Source organism: Hemibagrus wyckioides, linkage group LG04, assembly GCF_019097595.1.
Source record: "Hemibagrus wyckioides isolate EC202008001 linkage group LG04, SWU_Hwy_1.0, whole genome shotgun sequence".
NCBI lineage: Eukaryota > Metazoa > Chordata > Actinopteri > Siluriformes > Bagridae > Hemibagrus > Hemibagrus wyckioides.
Genome location: NC_080713.1, coordinates 12,365,209 through 12,388,079, shown reverse-complemented (window position 1 = coordinate 12,388,079; position 22,871 = coordinate 12,365,209). Strand labels below are relative to the sequence as shown.

General features: G+C 37.5%; 1 protein-coding gene across 2 annotated transcripts; it reads left to right on the top strand.

The window, feature by feature from the left end:
* The first annotated feature begins 1,684 nt into the window (after positions 1 to 1,684).
* prdm10 (PR domain containing 10) lies at positions 1,685 to 22,508 on the top strand. 2 transcript variants are annotated; one of them, XM_058387513.1, is made up of 23 exons: positions 1,685 to 1,925; positions 5,305 to 5,450; positions 7,296 to 7,457; positions 7,857 to 7,916; positions 8,369 to 8,473; positions 10,043 to 10,223; positions 11,865 to 12,106; positions 12,271 to 12,471; positions 12,567 to 12,639; positions 13,417 to 13,534; positions 13,607 to 13,724; positions 13,818 to 14,099; positions 14,509 to 14,853; positions 14,956 to 15,111; positions 16,188 to 16,367; positions 16,481 to 16,591; positions 16,827 to 17,027; positions 17,176 to 17,319; positions 17,472 to 17,642; positions 18,404 to 18,541; positions 18,821 to 18,962; positions 19,155 to 19,255; positions 22,028 to 22,508. In XM_058387513.1, the coding sequence occupies exons 2-23, from the start codon at positions 5,376 to 5,378 to the stop codon at positions 22,217 to 22,219; spliced, it is 3,498 nt and encodes a 1,165-aa protein (XP_058243496.1). In that variant the 5' UTR covers positions 1,685 to 1,925; positions 5,305 to 5,375; the 3' UTR covers positions 22,220 to 22,508. The 2 variants fall into 2 exon arrangements, with proteins under 2 accessions (XP_058243496.1, XP_058243497.1); XM_058387514.1 differs by having other exon boundaries at positions 1,686 to 1,925; positions 18,404 to 18,487.
* The last annotated feature ends 363 nt before the right edge of the window (positions 22,509 to 22,871 follow it).

Genomic DNA, 22,871 nt, shown 5'->3' with positions numbered 1-22,871 from the left:
TACTCTCCATAAGTGCGTGTTTTAATTGTGGTGTCACATGTGAGCTTAGACTTTCCAGTTTGGTGCTTGTTATGAGATGCATATGAGAAAACGTCTCTGTCACAAAACCTATGTTTTCATGCAGTTTGTACATACAAGTCTAATGACATGACCTAGGACACAGACTGAAAGTTTATTGTTACAATAAATACGTGTTTAAGAAATCTCCTCTGAGTACTACTCAGTCCCTGACCTTAAAAATCCTGCCTGAATTTTCATTAAATGGGATTTCTCTGTTGCCGCTGAAGTATTTGCGACTGCTTTAAATGCCTTCAAACAACACTTCTGCTGAGAAGCTTTCCATCTTCTATGTTTCATTCTCCACTATTTTTCACTCAATTAAAAAAAAAGCTCTTTTTTTTCTCATTCAAACTGTTCTGCCTCCATTTCTTTCCTTTTTTCTCCAAATACTGCTTCTATCTCTATGTCAGCATCTCTCCATGCCCTATATTGTCTCTGCCTCTCTGCTGCTTTTACTGGTACTATACCATTAAGATGTGTATATATTAAAATTTAATGCATTTAACTATTTAAATAGAGGGCAATGGTGAATTCTTTTTTTTTTTTTTTCATTTAATGTGAATAAACCTAGGTGTTTTGGTGTAACAGACCAAAACATCTAGGCTACAATGTGTAACAACCCTGATAATAAAAACACTAACAGAGATGACAGTAACAGAGTTTGATGATTAGCATGCTAAATCTGCATTAGCTAGCAATGTCACATAGCGAGGCAACCCATATACTCGATAAAGATTTTGTTCTCTGCATAATCTACATGTAACAAGTACACAAACAGGTTTGGAAAAAAAAAGGGACAGAAATGAACTAGCCACTCATTGGATGCTCTGAATCACTGAAGTGAAATTATGTCACATCCTTAATATCACATGACAAAAATCAACATATTGCAGCTTCCTGCAGTTTAACAGGGTTGACAGAAAGCTGAGGACAAGGTTAAAATATTTGTATGCATTAAATATTCATTTTATGTGTAAACTAAAAGCTGCATTTTATTTTTATTGCTATTGTTTGCATCTTTTAAATATGAAGTTCAGCGACCTTTTTACTGCATTTGCATTTTTAAAGGACTTTTAATATACAAATATATATATTAATATATATATAGTATTTTTATTGGCAAAGAATATTTATTATGCAGCTGGCTTTATGTATTCTGTTGACTATGTATGTTTTAATTCATTAAAATGTCAAAGATACAGAGATTGTTATCATATGTTGTTATCAAATGACCAGAATTTATTTGTTAATGACCCCAAAATTGTCTTAAAATAAATACGGAACGAATAAAGAAATGGTTATCTTATATAGTTTGTTGATCCGTTGTTTAATGAGGGGAAAAAAGCTTCAAATAGTTCAATAGCAGACATTTCCACTTGTTCAGAAAAGCTCAATTTTAATGGCTTTTAAGTTTGTGTTATTTACATATCTATCTAATCTTATCTACAGGTATGACTACACGTCACTTTACCAGTGGTGAACCACACACATCCTACTGGCTGTGTGACTGTAAGGTAGTAGGGGTGACGGAGGGGCACTGGGACTCCTCATTGGCTGATTCAGACTTTTTTGTTATTGGTCAGAAGAAATGGCGGAGCATTCCCATTGGTCCTGTATGGAGGCTGCAATGCGACTCCAAACGCCATGCTGTTCACGATACTATGTTGATCAGAAAATAAATTCTTGTATGGAAGCAATATAACACCCCAAAATTGCGATTAAATAAAACACGAATTCTCTTTGATATCGCAATATATATAAATTATATTTATTCAAACATCTCTGTACAATCATTATTCCGATTGCTGTTTGTTGCTAGGCAGATTATGTTAATGCGCGGCCATCTCTGCAGCTACCATTCCGAGGTAAGACCAACATGAATTGTTTTGTTTAAATAATCCAACATGTTGAGAGGTCAGTTTACATCCTTATACGAGGCGAATGTATCTGTTCGTATTGCTAAAGATTCATCGACCGACCGTCTCTTAACTGTCCATTACAAATCGTAAAAGTCTGTTTGACTAGATTGTTGTTTAGTCCCACCCAAAATGGAGACTTTCCTTCCTTGTTCTACTGAAGAAACTGGGATGGGCTCAACTATAAGCAGGGACCGAAAGGTCTATTAGTAACATTTAAAATAATTTAAACTTCAACTTTGTTTGGCCAAAATGATAATGAAGCTATGTAGCAAAAGAAACATGACCGAATTCGTGTTCCTGTAACGTTAATGGCCGCCTCTCTGTAGTTATCTTCAATTATGCTGCTATCACGGTGCAGCAGAAACCCGTGTTTCTGCCGTTATGATTTTTGTGGTATGGTCCGGTTGGAACACTGAATCTGACGGGTCAAAACAGGGGGGAAAGAGTAGAGAAATTAATAAGACAAACATATCGTAATGAGAGATTTTATAATCACTCGGGGTTTTTTTAAACACCGATTTGAGCAGGCTTATGGAAATTTGCGTCCCTTTCCCCCGCACAATTTAACGCGCTTTCCCCTTCTACCCCAGAGAGATAATAGACTGACCGTTCCTTAAAATTGCAGTCTATTAATACGTTAGTTATGGTCAGTCTCTAGCCGCGTGAATGGTGATGTAGGTGAATACAATACAAACCTATAACTTAATCACAACATTACGGTTTGTTAACGTGTGATATTTTTTTAGCCTCCTAGCTTAAGCTGCAGGTTCATGTTCTCCAAACGTTCCACAGTCAGTACAAACGATACTGAACAGGTAGCTGGCTAACTACTGGTGTTGTGCTACGGATTGTATATTCAAACAAATAGTCTGTCTGTTGACCAAGTTTAAATTCATTATGTTTCTAAAATTGTCAGAGTCAGGCCTGCCGACTGAAGCTAACTATTATCCTCAATAATTCTAGTGGCTAGCTAATGGTGCAAGGCCACAAGTTCACATCCTAGAGTGTATTCATTATCGAGAACAGCAATGATGCTGCAATTCTGTTTCAGTTGATTAGCTCCCTTTAAAAAATAGCATATATGTGTGTGTGTGTGTATGTATATATATAAAATATATAATATATACCCACACACACGTTTGAGATCAACAGATAAACATGGGAGGATGGGTCAAACATTTTTATTTTACAGTAATTTCCACTTGGAACACCCAAAAGGGATAGCCTTAAAGTAAATAATACTATACACCCATCAGGCATAACATTATGATCAGTGAGAGGTGAATGAATAACACTGATCTCCTCATCATGGCACCTGTTAGTGGGTGGGATATATTAGGCAGCAAGTGAACATTTTGTTCTCAAAGTTGATGTGTTAGAAGCAGGAATAATGGGCAAGTGTAAGGATTTGAGCAGGTCTGGACTCAAAAGGGCCAGATTGTGATGGCTAGACCACTGGATCAGAGCATCTCCAAAACTGCAGCTCTTTTGGGGTGTTCCCCTTCTGTAGTGGTCAGTATCTATCAAAAGTATCCTTTAAGTCCCGTAAGTTGCGAGTTGTGCCCCTTGGAGGCCCACACATCGCAACTTACAGGACTTAAATGATCTGCTGCTAACATCTTGGTGCCAGATACCACAGCACACCTTCAGGGATCTAATGGCGTCCATGCCTCGATAGGTCAGGGCTATTTTGGCAGCAAAAGGGGGACCAACACAATGTTAGGCAGATAGTCATAATGTTATCGGTGATCAGTGTATCTGCTTGCTTGCAATATCTGCATCAAACAAGCAACTTATTGACCTCACCAAACATGTATTCATATTATGTGATGGACCACACACAAAGGCTCTGGTCCACAAAATGTCTACAAAAATAGACTACAGCTTCATTCATTTGCTGGGTATGGGCGGTGGTATCAGGGTCATTGTCTTGCTGCAAAATGCAGATTTTCCCAATTAGATTGGATGCAATTCTCTGTAGACAAGTGAAATATGGGCTATAAAAGAATGACGTCATTAAGTAAAATATGCCCTTAATTAACATTTTTGCATACAGTCAAGAGTTAAATAAACATAAATAAAACAGGCCTATGAATACAGCAGACAACAAAAAAACTGTCCTCTAACAAAGTGTATTACATAAGATAAGTTTATTTTTCTTTGTTTTAATTACACAGAAATAAATTTAAAGAAGCATCCAAACCTTATCTTGCAGTGAATATTTTCTAATGTATGACTTGTCTGCTTCTTTACTCATGTGTCAGTATCATAGAGTCATGGGTGAAAGAAAGAACACCCTCCTTCAATACTTTGTCTTTATTTTTTTGGTCTTAATAACAATTGAGTGGTCCTCACCATTTTCTATGAACAAATAATCTCAAGTGACAACAACAACAACAGATTTCAATACATAGACATTTTTCTCCAAAATATAAACGAGCATTCAGATAAGTACACCCTATAATTCAGTGACATGTAGATATACTATTAGCAACAGTAATTTGAAGTAAACATTTTCAGTGGGAGTTTCTGTGTCTTGCATTGTTTTGAAGAAATTTTGACATAACCTTCTTTACACCTAGACTTCTTTCTGCTTTAGCCATTGCGATGTTGATTTTCTGGTATCCTTAGGATCATTGTCCTGTTGCTTGACCCAATTTTGGCCCAGCTTAAACTGCTGAACAGATGGCCAAATATCCCCTTGAATATTCTGGTATTAAATGGAGGTAATCATTGTCTCATTGACTGCAAACGTCCCGGGTCATGCGTCTGCAAAACAAGCCAAAGTCACACCCATCTGCCACCATGCAACCGTCCAAATGCTGTTTCAGAACATTTGTGGTTTGTTCAGATGCAGTTTTGCAATTTAAGTTGTGCTTCCATATTCGTTTAGAAGAGAATGGACTTTTTCCTGATCACACTTCCATGAAAGCCACACTTGTTCATGATTGTGCTGTCATGAACATACGTATTTTATGTGCTACAGTGGCCTGTAGGTCATGTTATGTAGCTCTCAGGTTTTTCTTTGTCAATTCTAGGGAGATGAACAGCTGTCTTTATTTGTAAACAATCCTCACTGTAGAATTGTGAAATTCAAGTTGTTTAGAGACGGCCTTATAACCATTTCAAGATAGATGAGCAACAACAGTTGTATCTCTGAGGTCATAGCTGTTGTCTGAATGCATTTCCCATGACTCTATATCTACGATAGATAGATAGAACATTTTGTCACTGCAAGTACAGGTACATAACGAAATGCAGAGAACTTTAGTTGTGTTTTATGTAGAGTTTGATGTAAGTAGTAATATTTCTTTTCCTTTTTTAGTGCACAACCTGGCTACTCGTTGGTGGCTGAGTGAGTGGGTGCAGTACAGGATTTGAGGCTGTCTTCAAAAGATGGCCATGGAGGATCAAGAATCATCCTCTGTTTGGAATCAGAACTCCAGTAATGAAAACAACAATCCGGCTCAGGTACATCAATTCCATGATACTTCTTAAATTCGGACTTAATGCCATTTAATTCCATTTAATATAGAGGTTTCGAGTCAACTTTGTGAAGGTCCAGTTTCTTAATATCTCTTATTTACAAAACAAACAAGCAGTTTGACCTAATGGCAGGATCTTTTTTTTTTTTCTTAGCCATCAATAGTTCATGGCTATAAATAAGACCAAGGGGATGTGGATCATTTTAATGTGAATACCTGCATCATAAATCTAGTAAATATTAGTCTAGAAATTCCCAGCACTACAGAAAACAATTAACATTTCTTTTAACTGTCATAAAAAAATCAGTTTGTCAATTAAGGGCAAACCTGGACAAAAACCTGGACTTTTCTCTTTCTGGCACCATCTTTTCTTTTCTGGTGTATTTGTCCATTTTGAAAATTTCTGTAGGTTTTCAGGTCTGTATATTGTCTTGCTGTATTTCACACTGTATGTTCTTTCCCCAAAACCCCACAAAAGTGGCAAAGCCTATTACAGCTAGAGGACCAGTCTGTTATGAGCTGTGTACAGTGAGGGCAAATACATATTCAGGCACTTATTTCATTAAATATTCGAATTCATTCTATTCACTTCAAACTGACAAAAATAATGTCAAAAACAAATGTTTACAAATACTTCTTTTCCCCTCACGCTGTTGTTGGTCTGACATTTGACAAAATTGCACCATCTACTGTTGTGCATAGGAAAAGCATTTACTTCATTGAGGCTGGGAAAGCAGGGAATAAACATTTTCACTAGCAGTTTAAAATGAGTTTAGAGAAATGGGGATATCAGGAGGTCCATGTACCTTTTGGGCATTCAATTTCATTTAGAAAGAGATTTTAACACTTCAAATAGAGAGGAATTCTATCTCATCTCTTGAGATAGCTTTCGCAACCTCAAGTTTCAAAAGAGAATCAGGAAAAGGACTTGAGCCTCATTCAGCAAAATAAATCAGTTGACTTCTATTTCTTGCAGTAAACCCTAATGTTTCTCTGTATTATTGGACCATGTTCTTTGTCACACATGTTTTTAACACCTCTAGATTTATATTAGAGGAACCTTTCAAGGCTATTGTCTGTTGATCTATGGTTAAGCTACTTTAGTGTTTCTATAAAGGTCACTGTGTAACTGGGAATCAACTTGCAGTGTCATCTTTTCATGTAATATGCTTAATGCATTTAAAATGGCAAACCATTTTTCTGTTTTATATGTTGAGATTTTTTTTATGCAGCAAAAAAAGACAGACATTTTTCTGTTGTTTCCTTTTCTATTTATTAATAGTTGATTGAAATAACTCTTGTACATTTTTAGAAATCTCACTTTATCATGTTTGACTAGCCCCACAGAGATACAACAGATGTTAAATTTATGTACAGAGAATGCATCCTAAAGTTATTCCACCTTTTCTTCTGTTCTGTAAATTTTGATTGGGGATGGCCTAAGGACAATTCTAAATAAATTGGGATCAAGAGCTCAAGTGCCAGTGCTCTAGTGCCCGCATCAAATTTTGGGCCTTATTTGGAAGTACATTTATGGTCATAACTTTTGAACTGTGACCAAAATTTAACCTATATCTTACATATTATATTGCATTTATAATTCATAAACACAACCCATAATGTCAAATGGAAAAATATTTTTATCATAGCATTTTTGAAAACAACAATTTGTTTCTTATATAATTTGTAATGCCTTGCTACATTTAGGCAGACAGGTGTAGATACATTAACATTTTTCTGCATTATTTAAGCACATGGTTAATTTACATACATGCTAGTGGATCATGCTAAGTTTGTAGGTTTGTAACCTTTAGCTCTCCGTCATGTGTAGGTGCATTTTGAGGGCGGAACTGTGGCACAAATCGTGTACAGTGGAGAACAGCCAGACCGAGGACAGCAGCAGGTTGTGTACGCAGCAGATGGAAGTTCCTACACCTCAGTGGAGACTGCTGAACACACACTGGTGTACATACACCCTGCTGATGGAGCACAGGTAATATAGGCTAACTTGAGAGATTTGACTTCTCTCTCTCTCTCTCTCGACTAATCAGATCTATACTGTAGACACACTTCATGTCTGTAATATACAATCCCCTTTAAAAGTTTTGGAATAGCAAGCTTTCATTTCTTGATATTTACATCTAGATGTGTAAAACACTTGGAACAACCTCACTACAGAAAATTCTGTTCTGCTGTCTCGTATTCATCTTTCGATCTCAAATCCACTTGAATGTCTTCAATTTAGAGCAAAAACAAAATAACTGGACTTGTTTAAATAATTTCAGAGGGGACTGTATATATAGAGTGGCTGTACTGTGACACTGCATCAGTGCATACTGATAAATGAACAGGCATGTTCAAGATTATTTAATGGATGCATGTCTCTGTTTAGGCTGTGTTTACAGACCAGCCCCAAGTGGCATACATTCAGCAGGATGGTACGACTCAACAGGTACACAATTCAACTAGTTTTTCCATTCTGAGGTTTAGAGTGTTTATCGCAGTGGTTCTGTATAGGTTTTTTGCAGTAGTGGAAATCGCAACTCATCTTTGGCTAAGGGTGCTTGAACAGCTGTATTCATTGTATGGTTCTTATAGTTATTAACATGATTTACTTTTTACTTGAAATGAATGTAATAAATTCTCACCATGAAAATAATACAAACTATTTGGTAGATAAATAATGTCAATGTGGAAATGTCCCAAAGTGGAAATTCAGAAATAAAAACTTCTATCTCTATATAGTTACAATACTCGTGTACACATTTTGAATGCCTAATATTTGGATATTTGAATTATGTTCATATAAATGTCTTGAGTGCTTTTACAGCTAAAGGGTTGTCTGCAATTAAAAAACAACAACAACAAAAAAAGACTTATTTAATATTTTTTTTCCTGCCACAGGTCACAGTGTTATTGCCAGGTGGTCAGAACATGAATGCTGCAAATCTGCATGTGCTCAGTAATGTAGCAGATGCCCCACAGGCTATACTAGAGCCTGTGTCACAGGTAAGAGAATAGGCAAGATTGCAAGGTGTATCTAATAGACTTGTCAATATTTTCATGGCCGAGATGACTGTTTGGATGTTGCAGATACTAGGAAGATTATTATGTAAGAAAATTTAGTTTGATATTGAAATTTTAGCTTCTATCAAATGTAAGTGAGTCAGGAAGCCTGTTGTGTTTTTATCCAAATCAAGAAACTACTATTTACAGTTTACAGCCATTAGGCTTGTGTGATGGTTACCATTGAGTGATCATCACAAAACTTGATGTGACATTTCCTCAAGTTTAGTAGGAAGTACGAGGAAACAGGAAGCAGGCTTGGGAAAACTCAAAACTTTTGGGACGATCGGCAGATTCACCTGCAGACATTCGTGACATGCAGCCATTTCTTCCTGATGCAGAGCTGATGTCTACGGCCCAGATATCACTCCCTGAAGCCAACACTGTACACATCTTACACTGTGCTGCACTGTTGCATGACCTTCCCACACCCATTCCCCATAACTTATGAAATGCAGGCCTGTTTGTCCCCAAAATCAGTGGATGGGGAGGGTGAGGTCTAACTGCCTCCTCTCTTTTATATTTTTGAATTGAATTATGAAGACTGCTAATGGATATTCGGTTGCTTCATTTTTAACCAAACATAGGTCATTTGAGATTTCATTATAACCTGAGTCCACCAGAGCATTATACATACCTTCTTGAATGCTCACCAGTATGTGGTATGTCCTCGGGGTAAGCCTGTGGCTAGTCGGGGACCCAGACCAAAACTCTGTCTATATTCTGCAAATGCCCAGATTCCCCACAACTCCAGGCCAACTGAGGCAGCTTCTGGAGTACCCGTCGGCTGGGCCAGACTTGGTAACACCTGCTGGTTCTCTGTCTAGACCTAGCCGGTTCTCTGTCTAGACCTAGCCGGTTCTCTGTCTAGACCTAGAGGAGCTGTTTGTATTTTTGACGAGGGCCTGATGTTGTGTCTGGGATACTGGCAAGGTTTTTCATGATCTCAGTGACTGGCAAAGACTCCATGATGTCATTACTTTTTCAGTTTTTCCAGGTTTCTGCACCAGTGAGACACTTCCTGTGACGACTGTGCTGTATTTTATACTTTTTTTCTCTCTCTTTTTAGTGCTCATAAACAAACACAACAAGTGAAGTATTTTGCAGCTCAGTCTTATTATTGTTCTATGTAACTTGGCAAGATCTGCCCACTGGGCAAAGAATGCTTATACTTCTTTTTAGGTGGGAGAAAGAACAAAGGTTTGACCCCAAAAGAATAACAAGGCTTATAAAAAGTGTCAAATCTGTTTAGCATTTTGAAATTTGCAGTCAGTCACACTGGTCCTAAACCAGACTGAAAACATTCTATGACAATAAAAGCTGTGTACAGTTGAGGCAGAAAAAAACAAAGAAAAAAAAACTTGGATATTGTATTATAACCTGTATTAACTGGTCATGTACATGGGAATGGGTAAATGAAAATTTATACACGTACATACAACACATGATATACATATATTATTTAAAATGGTGATTATCAAGAACTGGATTTTTTTTCCCCTACACACTTAGAATCAGCTGCCCAGCAGTACTCTGCCCAACATCACAGAGCCTTCAGCCAGTCCTTTGGCAGCTACAGACTCTACTGTGGACTCTGAGGATGAAGAAGAAGATGATGATGATAATAGAGATGATTCAGAACTGGATGATTGGGAACCCAGGCCACCTCAACCCTTCACCCCTCAGCATCTCTGTGAGTGTAGAATCATAGAAGGAATGTAATTTAGATTATGGACATTTCTGTGCCATGTGGCTTTAATTTGCAAGTTACAGATAACCGGAAGAATGTGGTGCACTTTGGTAGACAGTAGTGAACCTTTCACATTGTTCTGTGGTTCTGCATTCAGTTAACCTGAAATGTGATCAGATTTACTTAGAAATCCTTAAACTAGATAGAGAGAACCCATTTAAACAAATTTAGTAAAAGCATTATAGTTTAACCCAATATAGTTTTTACATTTATTTATTGAACAAAAATTATGCTTATGTATACTTTTGTCAGAAGAAGTATGCAAACCTTTGCATTTACAGTAACTGGTGATCAGTCCTGGAGGAATTTCTTCCAATTACTCCGTGTAAAACTGCTTCAACTCAGTGATGATGGTGGCCTTTGTTGCATGAGTTGCTTTTTATTGGGCTTTCCATGTTTCTACTTGCTTAAGTTCTGGATTTTTTTCATAACAATCCAAACTTTTTCTAATACTTTCAGCATTTCTTTCTAGGTTTGTTGTTGTCTTGCTGCATGACCCACATATTATTGAGTTTCAGTTCACAGACAGATACCCTGATAACTCAACAAAGCAGCCCCAAACCATACCATGCTTCATGGTTGGGTTGAGGTTCTTACATTGGAATGCAGTGTTTGGATTTTGCCAAATATAATGCTTGTCATTTAAACCAAAAAGTTCAGTTTTGCAGTTTTCTGTCCAAAGTACATTGCCAAAGTTGGACTTTGAGCTCATTAACATTGACATTACTAAATTCAAGAGTGGCCTGTAGGTCCTTAGATGTCACCCTAAAGTTCTTTCTGACTTCCTGTAACATTGTTTGCAACACCCATGGCAATTTTAGCTGGATGACTCCTCACTGGGAGTGTAACGGTGGTGCTTCATTTGTATATAATCTCCTTTACAGTGGGTTGGTGGAGGCCAGACTCTTCAGTCTGGGTTTGTAACTTGTGTTCTTGTATTCTTGTAACCTGTAACTTGATGAGCAGTGATTACTCGTTCTATAACATTTCCATAAACCACTATGGTGAATATCTGACTTTGATAATGAAGATTTAAACACCTGGTTGTAAATGACCCCATTAAATGAACTCATACTTTGTTGGATATTATGTTAGATACTTTTGCTCAGTAAGTAAATGTAAAATCTAATGTTTTTGTGCCAGTTGTTTTATTGTGTTCTCTTTATATAGTTTTAGGACTGATTACATTTCAGGTCAAATTTATGAAGAAATGCAGAAAATTGTAAAGAATTCACAAACCTTTTAGTTGCATTGTACACTCCTTTCAATGTTTATAGTGGTATGATGATTTTCTTTGTCTGTGGGCAGAGGATCTGTTATTTTCAAGAGTGTTCCATTTTGCTGATGATGGATTGCTTAGTGTGAAGCCCCCTGCAACTAGTTTCACTAGTAACACTAAAAATGACTATTAAAACCATTAAATACAATACGAAAAAAACAAATTAAAAACAAAAGATATGAAAGAAGATTTTTGAATTGAAATAAAAGCTTTGAAAAATGACTGCAAAATGTCAAAATACATATAGATACCAAACACAAGTTTGTAGCACCTTGTGTAATGTTTGTAACTTTTCTCTATTACAGGGTGTGAGGAGTGTAATAATGCCAACCCAGGTGTGTGCTTGAAGCATGGCCCACTCTATCCAATTGTTAATCGACCTGTGATGTCCAAAGCTCGTGCTAGCCTTCCTCTCATCCTGTACATCGACCACTTCCAGGGAGGTGTCTACTCCAAGCGGCGCATTCCCAAACGTACTCAGTTTGGGCCTGTGGAGGGACCGCTGATGCCACAGAGCGAACTGCCGGACACTCAGTTTCAGCTTAAGGTATGAGATGTTCTATTTAAATCACTCAATGGCAGCTACACAGATTTTAGTTCAACATTTGGTACACTGTTCATTTTGTCTGCTGGGGATAAATAAAGGGTAATTATACCATGTTTATGGTAGTCCTGGTATATAACTAATTTGTTCACATTTGTCCTCTACAGTTATGCATGACGGACCCTCAAAAAGACGGTGAGAGTTCAGAGGATTTGTGGATAAACCTGTCTGATGAAGATCGCTGTAACTGGCTGATGTTTGTCCGTCCTGCTGAAAACCACCTGGAGCAGAACCTAGTGGCCTATCAGTATGGCTCTGAGATCTTCTACACCACCATCAAAAACATACCACCAAAACAGGAGCTTAAGGTAGGCATCAGCAGTGAGTATGCTGTATAAAAGTACAAAAACCTGTTTGTGGTTTGTTTTTGTTTTTTTGTAGACATTTGTGTCTTTTGCTGCAGGTCTGGTATGCTGCTTCATATGCGGAGTTTGTGAATAAAAAGGTTCATGAAATAACAGAAGAAGAAAGGAAGGGTAATTATTATTATTATTATTATTATTATTATTGCTTTTATTTTCTGATTTTTATTTAATACATCATACATAGTTATCTTGAAATATTTATTTTAGTGCAGAATTAGTGTGAACTTTCAGGCATTGAAAGCTGATCTTCTTGCAGTCCATCAGAATATCTTCCATGCACTGCACTTTACCATGTCTCAATTACATGCACTGCACTTCGTCATGTATCACTTACATTTATACTGGATTCTGACTGATTTATAGAACTGATATCAGACTCTGATTATCCTTGTACATTATGTGCAGCATCTTCCACTACATCACTTTGTACTGTTTACATTGTCACTTATTTTTACCTGCCATATTATTTTAATAATTATTTTATTTAATGTGCAATATCTCTCACTATGCCACTTTATGACTGCATACACTGTTAACAGTTTTATGTTCTACTTATCTTTTTTTTTTTTGCACTGTGTCTGTGTAGGAGTGTACAACTCTAGCACAAGAATTTAATGGTATATAGATTCTTAAAGCACTCTCTATACACTCTTTGTACTATGACAATAAACTTGAAACTTGATCTGCTTGAGTCGTGTGTACTGATAAGCAGGTGTGAGAGACTTTAGGTAAAATTAAGTATAGGGAATGTAGGTGTTAACCAAAGTGAAGATGCTGATGAAAGAAGATTTTTATTCTAGAATAAATCTTACTCTTATAAGTGTTAAAGCTGTTTTATTCGTGTTAAAAATGTCCCACTCATCCAGTCTTGTCTTTTCTATTTGCTAGTTCTACGTGAGCAGGAGAAGAACTGGCCGTGTTATGAGTGTAACCGGCGCTTCATCAGCTCAGAGCAGCTCCAACAACATCTTAACATGCATGATGACAAACTGGACCTCATACAAAGGTTCAAATCCTTTTATTTTACATTCATCAGTCTAGCTTTAGGATAGATTGAATTGATTGTTTTATTTTGTAGGCCAAAAGCACGTAGGCGAGGAAGGGGCAGGAAACGGTTCAGTACTGGAAGGCGACCAGGCAGACGACCTAAATTTATCCGTCTGGAAACTCCAGCAGAGGGTGCAGATAAAAGCCAGGTATGATCTGATAGTGCTAGGATTCATTTTCACACTTTTTTTTTAAAAATGTTTTATTTTTTAAATCTTAGCCTGTACCTCCTGTGGTTATAGGACTTTCTGGCATTCTCAAAGCTCCCCTATGAAGAGCAGGCAGGAAGGGTTATGAACGGGTTGAAGGTGGATGAAATGGGAGAAGATACTGTGGAAACTGTGACAGGTGCCACACTGGAGACCCGAGCAGGACAGACTGACACTATAAATGATGTGAATGCTGCTGAATCCCAAACTCCAGCTTCTAATGAGTCACAGACTGATAAAGAGGACCAAAGTGCATCAGTTACAACTGACTCTCATCTCACTCCCCAGGACATGAGGCGTGCCCGGAGGATTCGGGTAAGAGCAGGCCCTTAAAGTACCTACACTGCCCTAATCTCTGAAATAATGCTTTTAGAAGAGTGGTGTTGATTGACATTCTCTTTCTTCCACTAAATGCTGTACATTAAGGTGGACTTGCAGGTAGGTCTAATGTACACTAGAGATGAGAACCAACCACATCGTGTTATGTTTTTCTTGACACATTGGCGGTATACAACTCCTGCATCTTCATGATTTTTCTTTTATTTCAGTGTTTTTGTACTCCATTTGTTCACAGAATTATAATCATACACAGGGACTAGTTCACTGACATTTAACACATTAGTTAATGTGGAATGTGGATGTTTTAAATTCATGTGTACAAAATTTTGCACAGATTAAGAATTAGTGCTATTGTCTCATTTCCCACTATATTCTTCTTTTGTAGAATGCTGCCCTTCAGCACCTCTTCATTAGGAAGTCCTTCCGCCCCTTCAAATGTACACTTTGTGGAAAAGCCTTTCGGGAGAAGGATAAACTAGAACAACACATGCGCTACCACAGCCGGGAAGGATGTCGATACACCTGCCACCAATGCAGCAAAGGCTTTTTGAGTAGTACGGTACTGGAGGAGCACCTTCAAATGCACTTGGAGCAGCGCAACTATTCCTGCCTGTTTTGTGCCGAGTCCTACGACAGGCTGGACCTCCTTAAAGAGCATGTCAGCGTTCATTTGGTTAATGGCTGCTTCTCTTGCCCTTCCTGCAAGAAGACGTTCACAGATTTCATACAGGTCTCAGACTACAGCATATTTATATGTGATTTTCTAGACAGTCTAGCTTTGAAGTAACTAACGTTTTTTTTGTCACGTCACCATTATTGTTAATATGAGCAGGTAAAGAAGCATGTGCGGAGCTTCCACTCAGAAAAGATATTCCAGTGTGTGGAATGTGATAAAGCCTTCTGCCGTCCAGACAAGCTCCGGCTGCACATGCTGCGCCACTCTGATCGCAAAGACTTTCTGTGTTCAACCTGTGGCAAGCAGTTCAAGGTACGAGTCTTGAAACATGTCTTTACTTGGCTCCATTTTTGGCTAGGCTCATAGTAGTAATTTGTTGAAGACTTTGAAATGATTTCACAATACTCAAGGTTTTTACTCATGTCATTTCAGGGAGTTTTTCCTTGACACTGCTACTACTAGCTTGCACTGATCCCCATACAAATTTCTGTAATGCATTTTGTATATTTTAATTGCATTACAAATAAATTAATAAGTTGGATTGAATTTCTTAGTGTACATGGAATGCACACCAAGATGCTTGATGACATCACAGTCAAACTTGGGCATTTCCTAAACTTGTGTGTTGGACACAATTGTATAGAACATTTATGCTGTAGAATTCCACTTTACCTTCACCGGCACCAAGCGGCCTATCAAAACCTGTTCCAGCAAGACAATGCCCCATGTACAAAGCAAGGTCTATAAAGGTATGCTTTGCCAAAGATGGAGTGGAAAAAACCGAGTAGCCTGCACACCGCCCTGATCTCAACCCCTATACCTGCACACTAGGTTTTTTTTGTCCAACGTCGGTTAATTTGCAAATGCTCCTGTGACTAAATGGGAACAAATCCGCACAGCCACACACTAAAATCTAGTGGCAAGCTTCCCAAAAGAGTGCTAACTCTTAGAATGGGATGTTCAAGAAGCACATACTTTTACATATTGCACCCTTATTCAGGGCAACTTGCATTTTATCTCATTTTTATACAACTGAGCAATTGAGGGTTAAGGGCCTTGCTCAAGGCTTGGTGGACATGGGGCAACCTTCCGATCAGTAGTCCAACACTTATCCACTAAGCTATCACATCCCCATATATGGGTATAATGATCAGGTGTCTACATAATTTTGGCTATATATTGCACCTTAGATCTATGGCTCTTAAAGTGTGTGACACAGAGCCAGGTGGTCTTTGATTTGTTTTTGTTTTGTTACAGTGCTGATAGTCACAACTTTTATTATCAGTGTTTTCATGCCTTTTAAAATGTCACTGTCAGTGTGTCAGGAATTTAATGAAAAGCATATGAGAAGATTTTTTTAAATAATGTTTATACTGTTTGTTATGCAGAGGAAGGATAAACTGCGGGAGCACATGCAGCGCATGCACAACCCAGAGCGCGAGGCCAAGAAGGCTGATCGCATCCACCGAACAAAATCTCTGAAGCAAAAGGAGCCAACTACTGACTTTGAGAGCTTCATGTTTAAATGCCGGCTCTGCATGATGGGCTTCAGACGGAGAGGAATGCTGGTGATTCCCTTAACCAAATATCACGTGTCTCATAAATATCTTGTATAATATACCAACCATTTGCTTCATGCTTTTTCTAGGAATCAGTGTTTTAATTACTTAATCTATTACAGGTGAATCACCTGTCCAAGCGTCACCCTGAGATGCGAATAGAGGAGGTCCCTGAGCTGACGCTCCCCATCATTAAACCCAACAGAGATTACTTTTGTCAGTATTGTGATAAGGTATGTGCTGAATAGAATTTTCAGATTTTCAAATATAGTATCCAGTGACCAGTATCCAGCTACACTAAATTCAAGGACATATGAGCAAGATGGCAAAACTTGTGTATATCGAAAATGTTGCCAACAGCTACATATTTCAGAAAAAGAGCTTGGTATTTGTAATTAAGAGGAATTGGTTTTAGTTATTTATGAGATATTGTAATATCTGTGTTCTGTTTTTTTTGTGATTTTGCAGGTTTATAAGAGTGCAAGTAAGCGCAAAGCTCACATCCTAAAGAACCATCCAGGTGCAGAGTTACCACCCAGCATCAGGAAGCTGCGTCCGGCCAGGCCGGGTGAGCCAGACCCCATGCTGAGCACCCACACTCAGCTAACAGGCACCATTGCCACAGCCCCTGTCTGTTGCCCACACTGTGCAAAGCAGTATAGCAGTAAGGTATGTGAGTTTGTTTTAGAAAGTCTTACTCCACTGGAAATGAGGAATGCTAGCTCAAAAACCTGGATTTTGGGTATTTAGTAATAAAGTCCATTGTTGTCCAAATAAATGCTTTAGTGGAATCTGGTTTGTTTTGTCTTTTATGCAGACGAAGATGGTGCAGCACATCCGTAAAAAGCATCCAGAATTTGCACAGCTAGCAAACACCATCCAGGCTCCTTTGGCTACAACCGTAATCAACAGCACTCCGGCCGTCATTGCAACCGACGGTACTGCAACTGAAGCTGTAGTGGTACGAAACCCCTAATAGATATTTTTTTAAATCCTATGCAGACGTGTGTGTGTGTGTGTGTATACACACACCCAACATAATCGATGACTCCAACTTGATGGTTCACCTTCCTACTTTATTCCTTACTTTATGCTTCCTCTTTCATTTCCTAGACAACAGACCTTTTGACCCAAGCAATGACCGAGTTGTCTCAGACTCTGACCACAGACTACCGCACAGTGCAGGGAGACTTCCAGAGGATCCAGTATATACCTGTAACTCAGGCTGGAGGGGGTTTGGCCCAACCACAGCACATTCAATTGCAGGTGGTGCAGGTTGCTCCGGTAAGAGCACATTTAATTATAGTAATGGATAAAAGAAAGTACACTTTCATTCAATTTGATGTTTTTATTTATCAGGGTCTAAATAACATTGCATGGTCCTCACCAACTTCGGTAAAGAAATAAATAACCTCAGATGACAATAAAAAAACAACAGTTTCAATATGTATTCATTTTTGTCCACAAAAAATAAGCATAACTAGGTGAAACTAGATGGGAAAAATAAGTACTCCCTCCCTACTCCCATGTCCATTAAAAGTGTAATTAGCATTCACGGGTTACTAATGAAATGCCCAGTATTATTTCATCAAGGAACAGTATGTTACTACTTCCTTAAAAGCTGAACATTTTGCAGTTTGGTTTTACTGGATGGAAGAGACTGAAACACCTACAGAAAACATTTATTTTATATAAGTGTAGAGGACCACCAAGCTGGGCCCCCGAGCAGCAAGGCCCTTAATCCTTAATTGCTCAGTTGTATACAATAAGATGAATGTAAGTTGCTCTGCAAAAGGGAGTCTCTCAAATGCCATAAATGTTATTATACTAATAACTATACTATTGTATATTGATATCTTTTTTTTTGGTCACTTAAGGTTGATTCTGAGGACACTGCAGTTGTTATTTAGACACTAATAGATAAAAACATACAAACAATTTGCAAAAGGGTGTATTTTGTTTTTCTTTCATGAATGCACATACTCTTAAGAAACAAGCTTTATGCTTGTAAGACCTTTAAAAATCTTTTATGTCCCTCTTCCCAGCCATCAACTTCCCAGTCCCAGCACTCAACAGTGGATATGACCCAGCTGCAGGATCCTCATAGCTTTACTCAGCATTCCATTCAGGTGCAACACATCCAGGTTTCTGAAGCTGTGGGGACTGTGCAGGCCAGCGCACAGGTCCACATGCTACAAAATTAGTTTCTGCTGCAGTTGCGCACAATTGATTTCTTTAAGACAGATTTATTTCTCAATCCAAAATTTCTCAGTCCATCTACATGTAATTTTTCTGACCAGAAACATCTGGACAGATTATTGTCTGGCTTAATATTCAGAATGCACATGTCAGAGTACCACTGAACTGAGATTCGATTAGATTGATTTGATGCTTTTCACCATCATAAATAACGGTTTACTTTAGCTTTAGCATTGTTAAATTTGTTTATTCTTCCCTAATAGGTGACTGGCCAGCCTTTAAGCCCTTCCTCTCAACAGACAGCCCAGGAGTTAAATCCAGGTCGCCTACAAACATCAACCAGTCAAACACAAGGGACAGTGCAGCACGCTTACTTGCCAAGCAACTGGAACTATCGAAGTTACCGTGAGTCTGTATATTTTTTTTTCATTCATTCCTTGCAGATTTATAGTCAGTTTATAGTCAGTCTCAATTTATATCTCAATTTATAGTCAGTCTGGATATTGCATTTACACAACAATATCTTCTGTCACTGTATTTATTCTTATACATAAACATTCTGCTTTCATTAAACATGTTCTCTGTCTCTCCACTTAGCCTCTGAGATACAGATGATGGCTCTGCCTCATGCTCAGTACGTGCTGGCAGATGCTGGCACACCGGTCACTGCAGCTGCTAACAGCAGTCAAGTCAAAACGGTGAGTGTGACATTGACACAAGCAAGAGCTAGTCTTATCTTCCTGACAGAATTTTGCTTATGCATTTATTTTTATTAGTTCAAGCTTTGGACATGCACAATGGTTACAAAGTTATTAACCTGGCTTCCTTAAATGTAAGCTCATATAAATGTAAAAAAATCATCATTTGAATTAAGTAGAGTTCTATCAACTAAGTTAACTTTGTATTTAGTTAATACGATCTATCAACACATTTGACAATGGGAAAGATTCTGTCAGATTAACTACAAAAAGTATGCAAAAAAAATTGGATTGATGCTTTAAAATGAAAAGTTATATGGACTTATGACTACAGTTAACTTGTAGAGAAAAGACTTACTGTAAGCATTGGAATATATTCTATCACAATGTACAAAACCAGACTGTAAAATCTATTTAAATGTTGCTTAAAACCAAGCAGTGTTTTAAGAAAATCATGTTTGGTTTTTGTGCAAAAAAAAAAAAAGACTCCCTTTCTACATACAATTTTAAGTATTTTGTTCACTCCTGCTAGCAAAACTCAAATAATCACATCAGTGTATTACAGCAGGTAAAAATATAGAGTATTTTATCTGCACTTTAACTGTCAGAATGAAAGCTTGAAATGATAAAAATTTTAAAAGAAAAAAATTTTTTTTCCCCATACTGGTTCAGGTACTGTAACCAGTATGGAAAAGCTCCCTGAGATGCAGTACACTTCTGTGCAATACAAATGGACATAGTCAAAGTAACTGGTCCTTTGTTAAGTGAACGATCTGGCCAAGAAACTACTAAGAACTTGGAAGGCTGCTCTCTGAGAAAATGAGGTTGAGAGATGCTCTTCTATGTTTATTTGAGTTCTGAAATAAAGACTTCAGCATTCTAAACAATAGCTGGACCTCTGTCAAAATTCAGCTGTAATCCAAAAAAAAAACCACAATAGGTTTTGCGCCATTTTATTGTTTACAGATGTCTGAGTGTTAGCACTAAATGCAAATCAGCTTTACCATGGCGATAATGGTAATTTATGGGTGATTGCCATTTCTCAACATACACTGTGCAAGAAGACAGGAAATCTGTGTTGAAACTTGTGTGAATCTGGCAGGAATTCATAGTTTGTTTAAGCCCAAAAAAATCTTTTACAACCAATGCTATGTTTTGGTTCACAGCTATAAGTCTGGAAATATTTTCATGAAGTAAGTGCCTATGATCAGAGAACATACATTAGGGAAGGACAGAGATTTCAACAACAATGTCTTTTAATTCCACTAGAGTGCTCCATGTGGCCTAGAAACCAAATTACCAATCATTTCACATAAGTTGCTTAAGTCCATTACAGTAGTGCAGTGGAAAGCATTGCTGCCTCACAGCTCTATGATTCCCAGTTTGATCGTGACATCAGGTTACTGTCTCTGTAGAATTTTCCTGGTTTCCTCCCACTTCCCCAAACCATGCCACTATGTGGATTGGCTCAAATAAATTGCCCCTATGTCCTCTGTGAAGGACTGCTGTTCCATCTTGGGTGTAATTCCCAATTCATACCCAGTGTTACAGGGATAGGCTCCAGATAAGGAGTCTTACTCCGAGTGAGTGAGTGAGTCTGTCAACAGATTTCTAAAGCAAAACTTGAATTTTGCTGGATAAACTCGGTCCTCCTGAACTATCCACTCAAACAAATGATTTAAAGGTTAGGAGGAAATCAAGGAGAAAAATTATTTATTGTCCATTTTTATACCATCAAAAATTTCTATTTAATAAGAATGGGAAATCTTTTTACTTCAGGATTTGTATGTCCCCCAAACCGGCTATACAAAAATCCTAAAATATTTTCTTAAAACAACAACTAAAGAATGCACTTTTAGGTTGTCTGAGGAGACACAAATGATCATCCTAGTTACTCTCACTAGTATGGCCCTGGTTGCCTTTCCATTTTAAACTGATATTTCTAAATGATTGAGTGTCTAAACTATAGCCATAAAGTATTTCATTTAGATTTAGCAACCTGCTAACAAAATATAGATATTAATAAACTACTCTCTTCTGAGTAGTATCTAAGCCATAGTCAATGAGCATCCTACTTCTTGGGAATAGAGCTAAGAAGACCTTGTTTGTATGAGTTTGTGTTTGTTTTCTGATTATCTCTAATACTAAAGTAATTAAGGTTGTACCAGGGATCCACTTGTGTTTTTGAAATATGTATGTTTATAATTCAGCTTTTATCAGAATCATCTGCAAAAGGATAAATTGACAAAGCTATGGCACTATACCTTGAAGTAATGATTTTAAAGAAATTGCATGTGTAAGGGAAAGAAAGCAAAACTTGAGTGAAAATTCATTGGCATCTTATTAGAATGGAAGTTAATTGTGAGTTAAGAGCTTCATTAGCTTTTTCATCTGACTCCTTTACAACACCAGTAAGGTGCTTTGAATGGGGTAGAACAGGAAAGTTGCACTCAAACTGAAGTGTCCAAAACTGTTTGTCTGGTACCAACATGCAAATAATGAGGCTCAGAAAGTGACAAGAACTTTCTGTGTTCCTTATGCTCTCTCCTCTAACGTATCAAAGCTAAATATTATGTTGTGAGTTTGATAGACAGTACAGTATTCTCTTTTGAAAAATTATGAACACCGTGGGTTTTTTTGTGGAGAAGTCTCAAAAGCACTTCCCATAAACTAATCCTTTATTTAGGAAACACAAATTTACAAAGCTGTGATAGCATCACGTTTGTAATGATGTTTGTAGTTGATATTTAAATCATTTTGCTTGTGTTCCAGACTCATTATGTGATCTCTGATGGGCAGACTGAGTTGGACAATAAACAAGACAGTGCCCCGCCCACCACCACTGAGGTAACCACTGACCCATTGGAACAGCCATCTGCCAGTCAACAAGCTACCACGCAGTACATAATCAAAACCACAACTAATGGATCTGGTGCAAATGAGGTGCAAATTACAAAACCTTAAACCTGTATGTATCCAATTGCCTTGAACGCTCTGATATGATTTTAACTCGCTGTTAATTCTTAATTTTATTTAAATAAATCTTTTTTTTTTTTTTATGTTGATACATTGTTAGGTTAAGATTTCTTTGAGTCATTGGGCAGATTTTATTTTTCTGTTGAGTAGAAAATATGTAGTTTTCCTAAAACTCAATTCAGTTATGACATTTTTAAGTCTTGCTGTTGATCTATATTCAGCTGAGATTGACACTGAATGTATAAAATGTATAGAAAAATTAAATCTCTTGAATTTATTTCTACAGGATCTTCTTGTGGTTTTGGTTTGTAATGTACCATGCATTATGCATATGTACTAAAGCTGCTCACACTGTGTAACTAACAGCATTTACTTTCCCAGTTCATGGATGTTAAGTATTTATTTGGCATATGCATTTCTGCTTTCAGTGAGCTGAATATGTATAACCTTAAAAGTCACAAATTAAAAAGAAAAAAATGAATTACAAAGGATGAAATGGAGTCACTGTTTATAGAGGGAGGCTTGTTCAATGTAAAGAAGAGTAGCTTTATTATTCGTATTGGTAGAGTTTATAATGTGTAAGCACCTTGTCTCCAGATTAATATGTGCTGATCTGTCTGTAGTGTTGGCAAGATAAATA

What these genes read in the sequence shown, in the direction of transcription:
- prdm10 (XM_058387513.1), top strand. Translation starts at nt 5,376, where the DNA reads ATGGCCATGGAGGATCAAGAATCATCCTCTGTTTGGAATCAGAACTCC. An exon ending in CACCAAAACAGGAGCTTAAG is followed by an intron (nt 12,472 to 12,566) that starts GTAGGCATCAGC and finishes CTTTTGCTGCAG; the next exon opens with GTCTGGTATGCTGCTTCATA. An exon ending in ACAGCAGTCAAGTCAAAACG is followed by an intron (nt 19,256 to 22,027) that starts GTGAGTGTGACA and finishes CTTGTGTTCCAG; the next exon opens with ACTCATTATGTGATCTCTGA.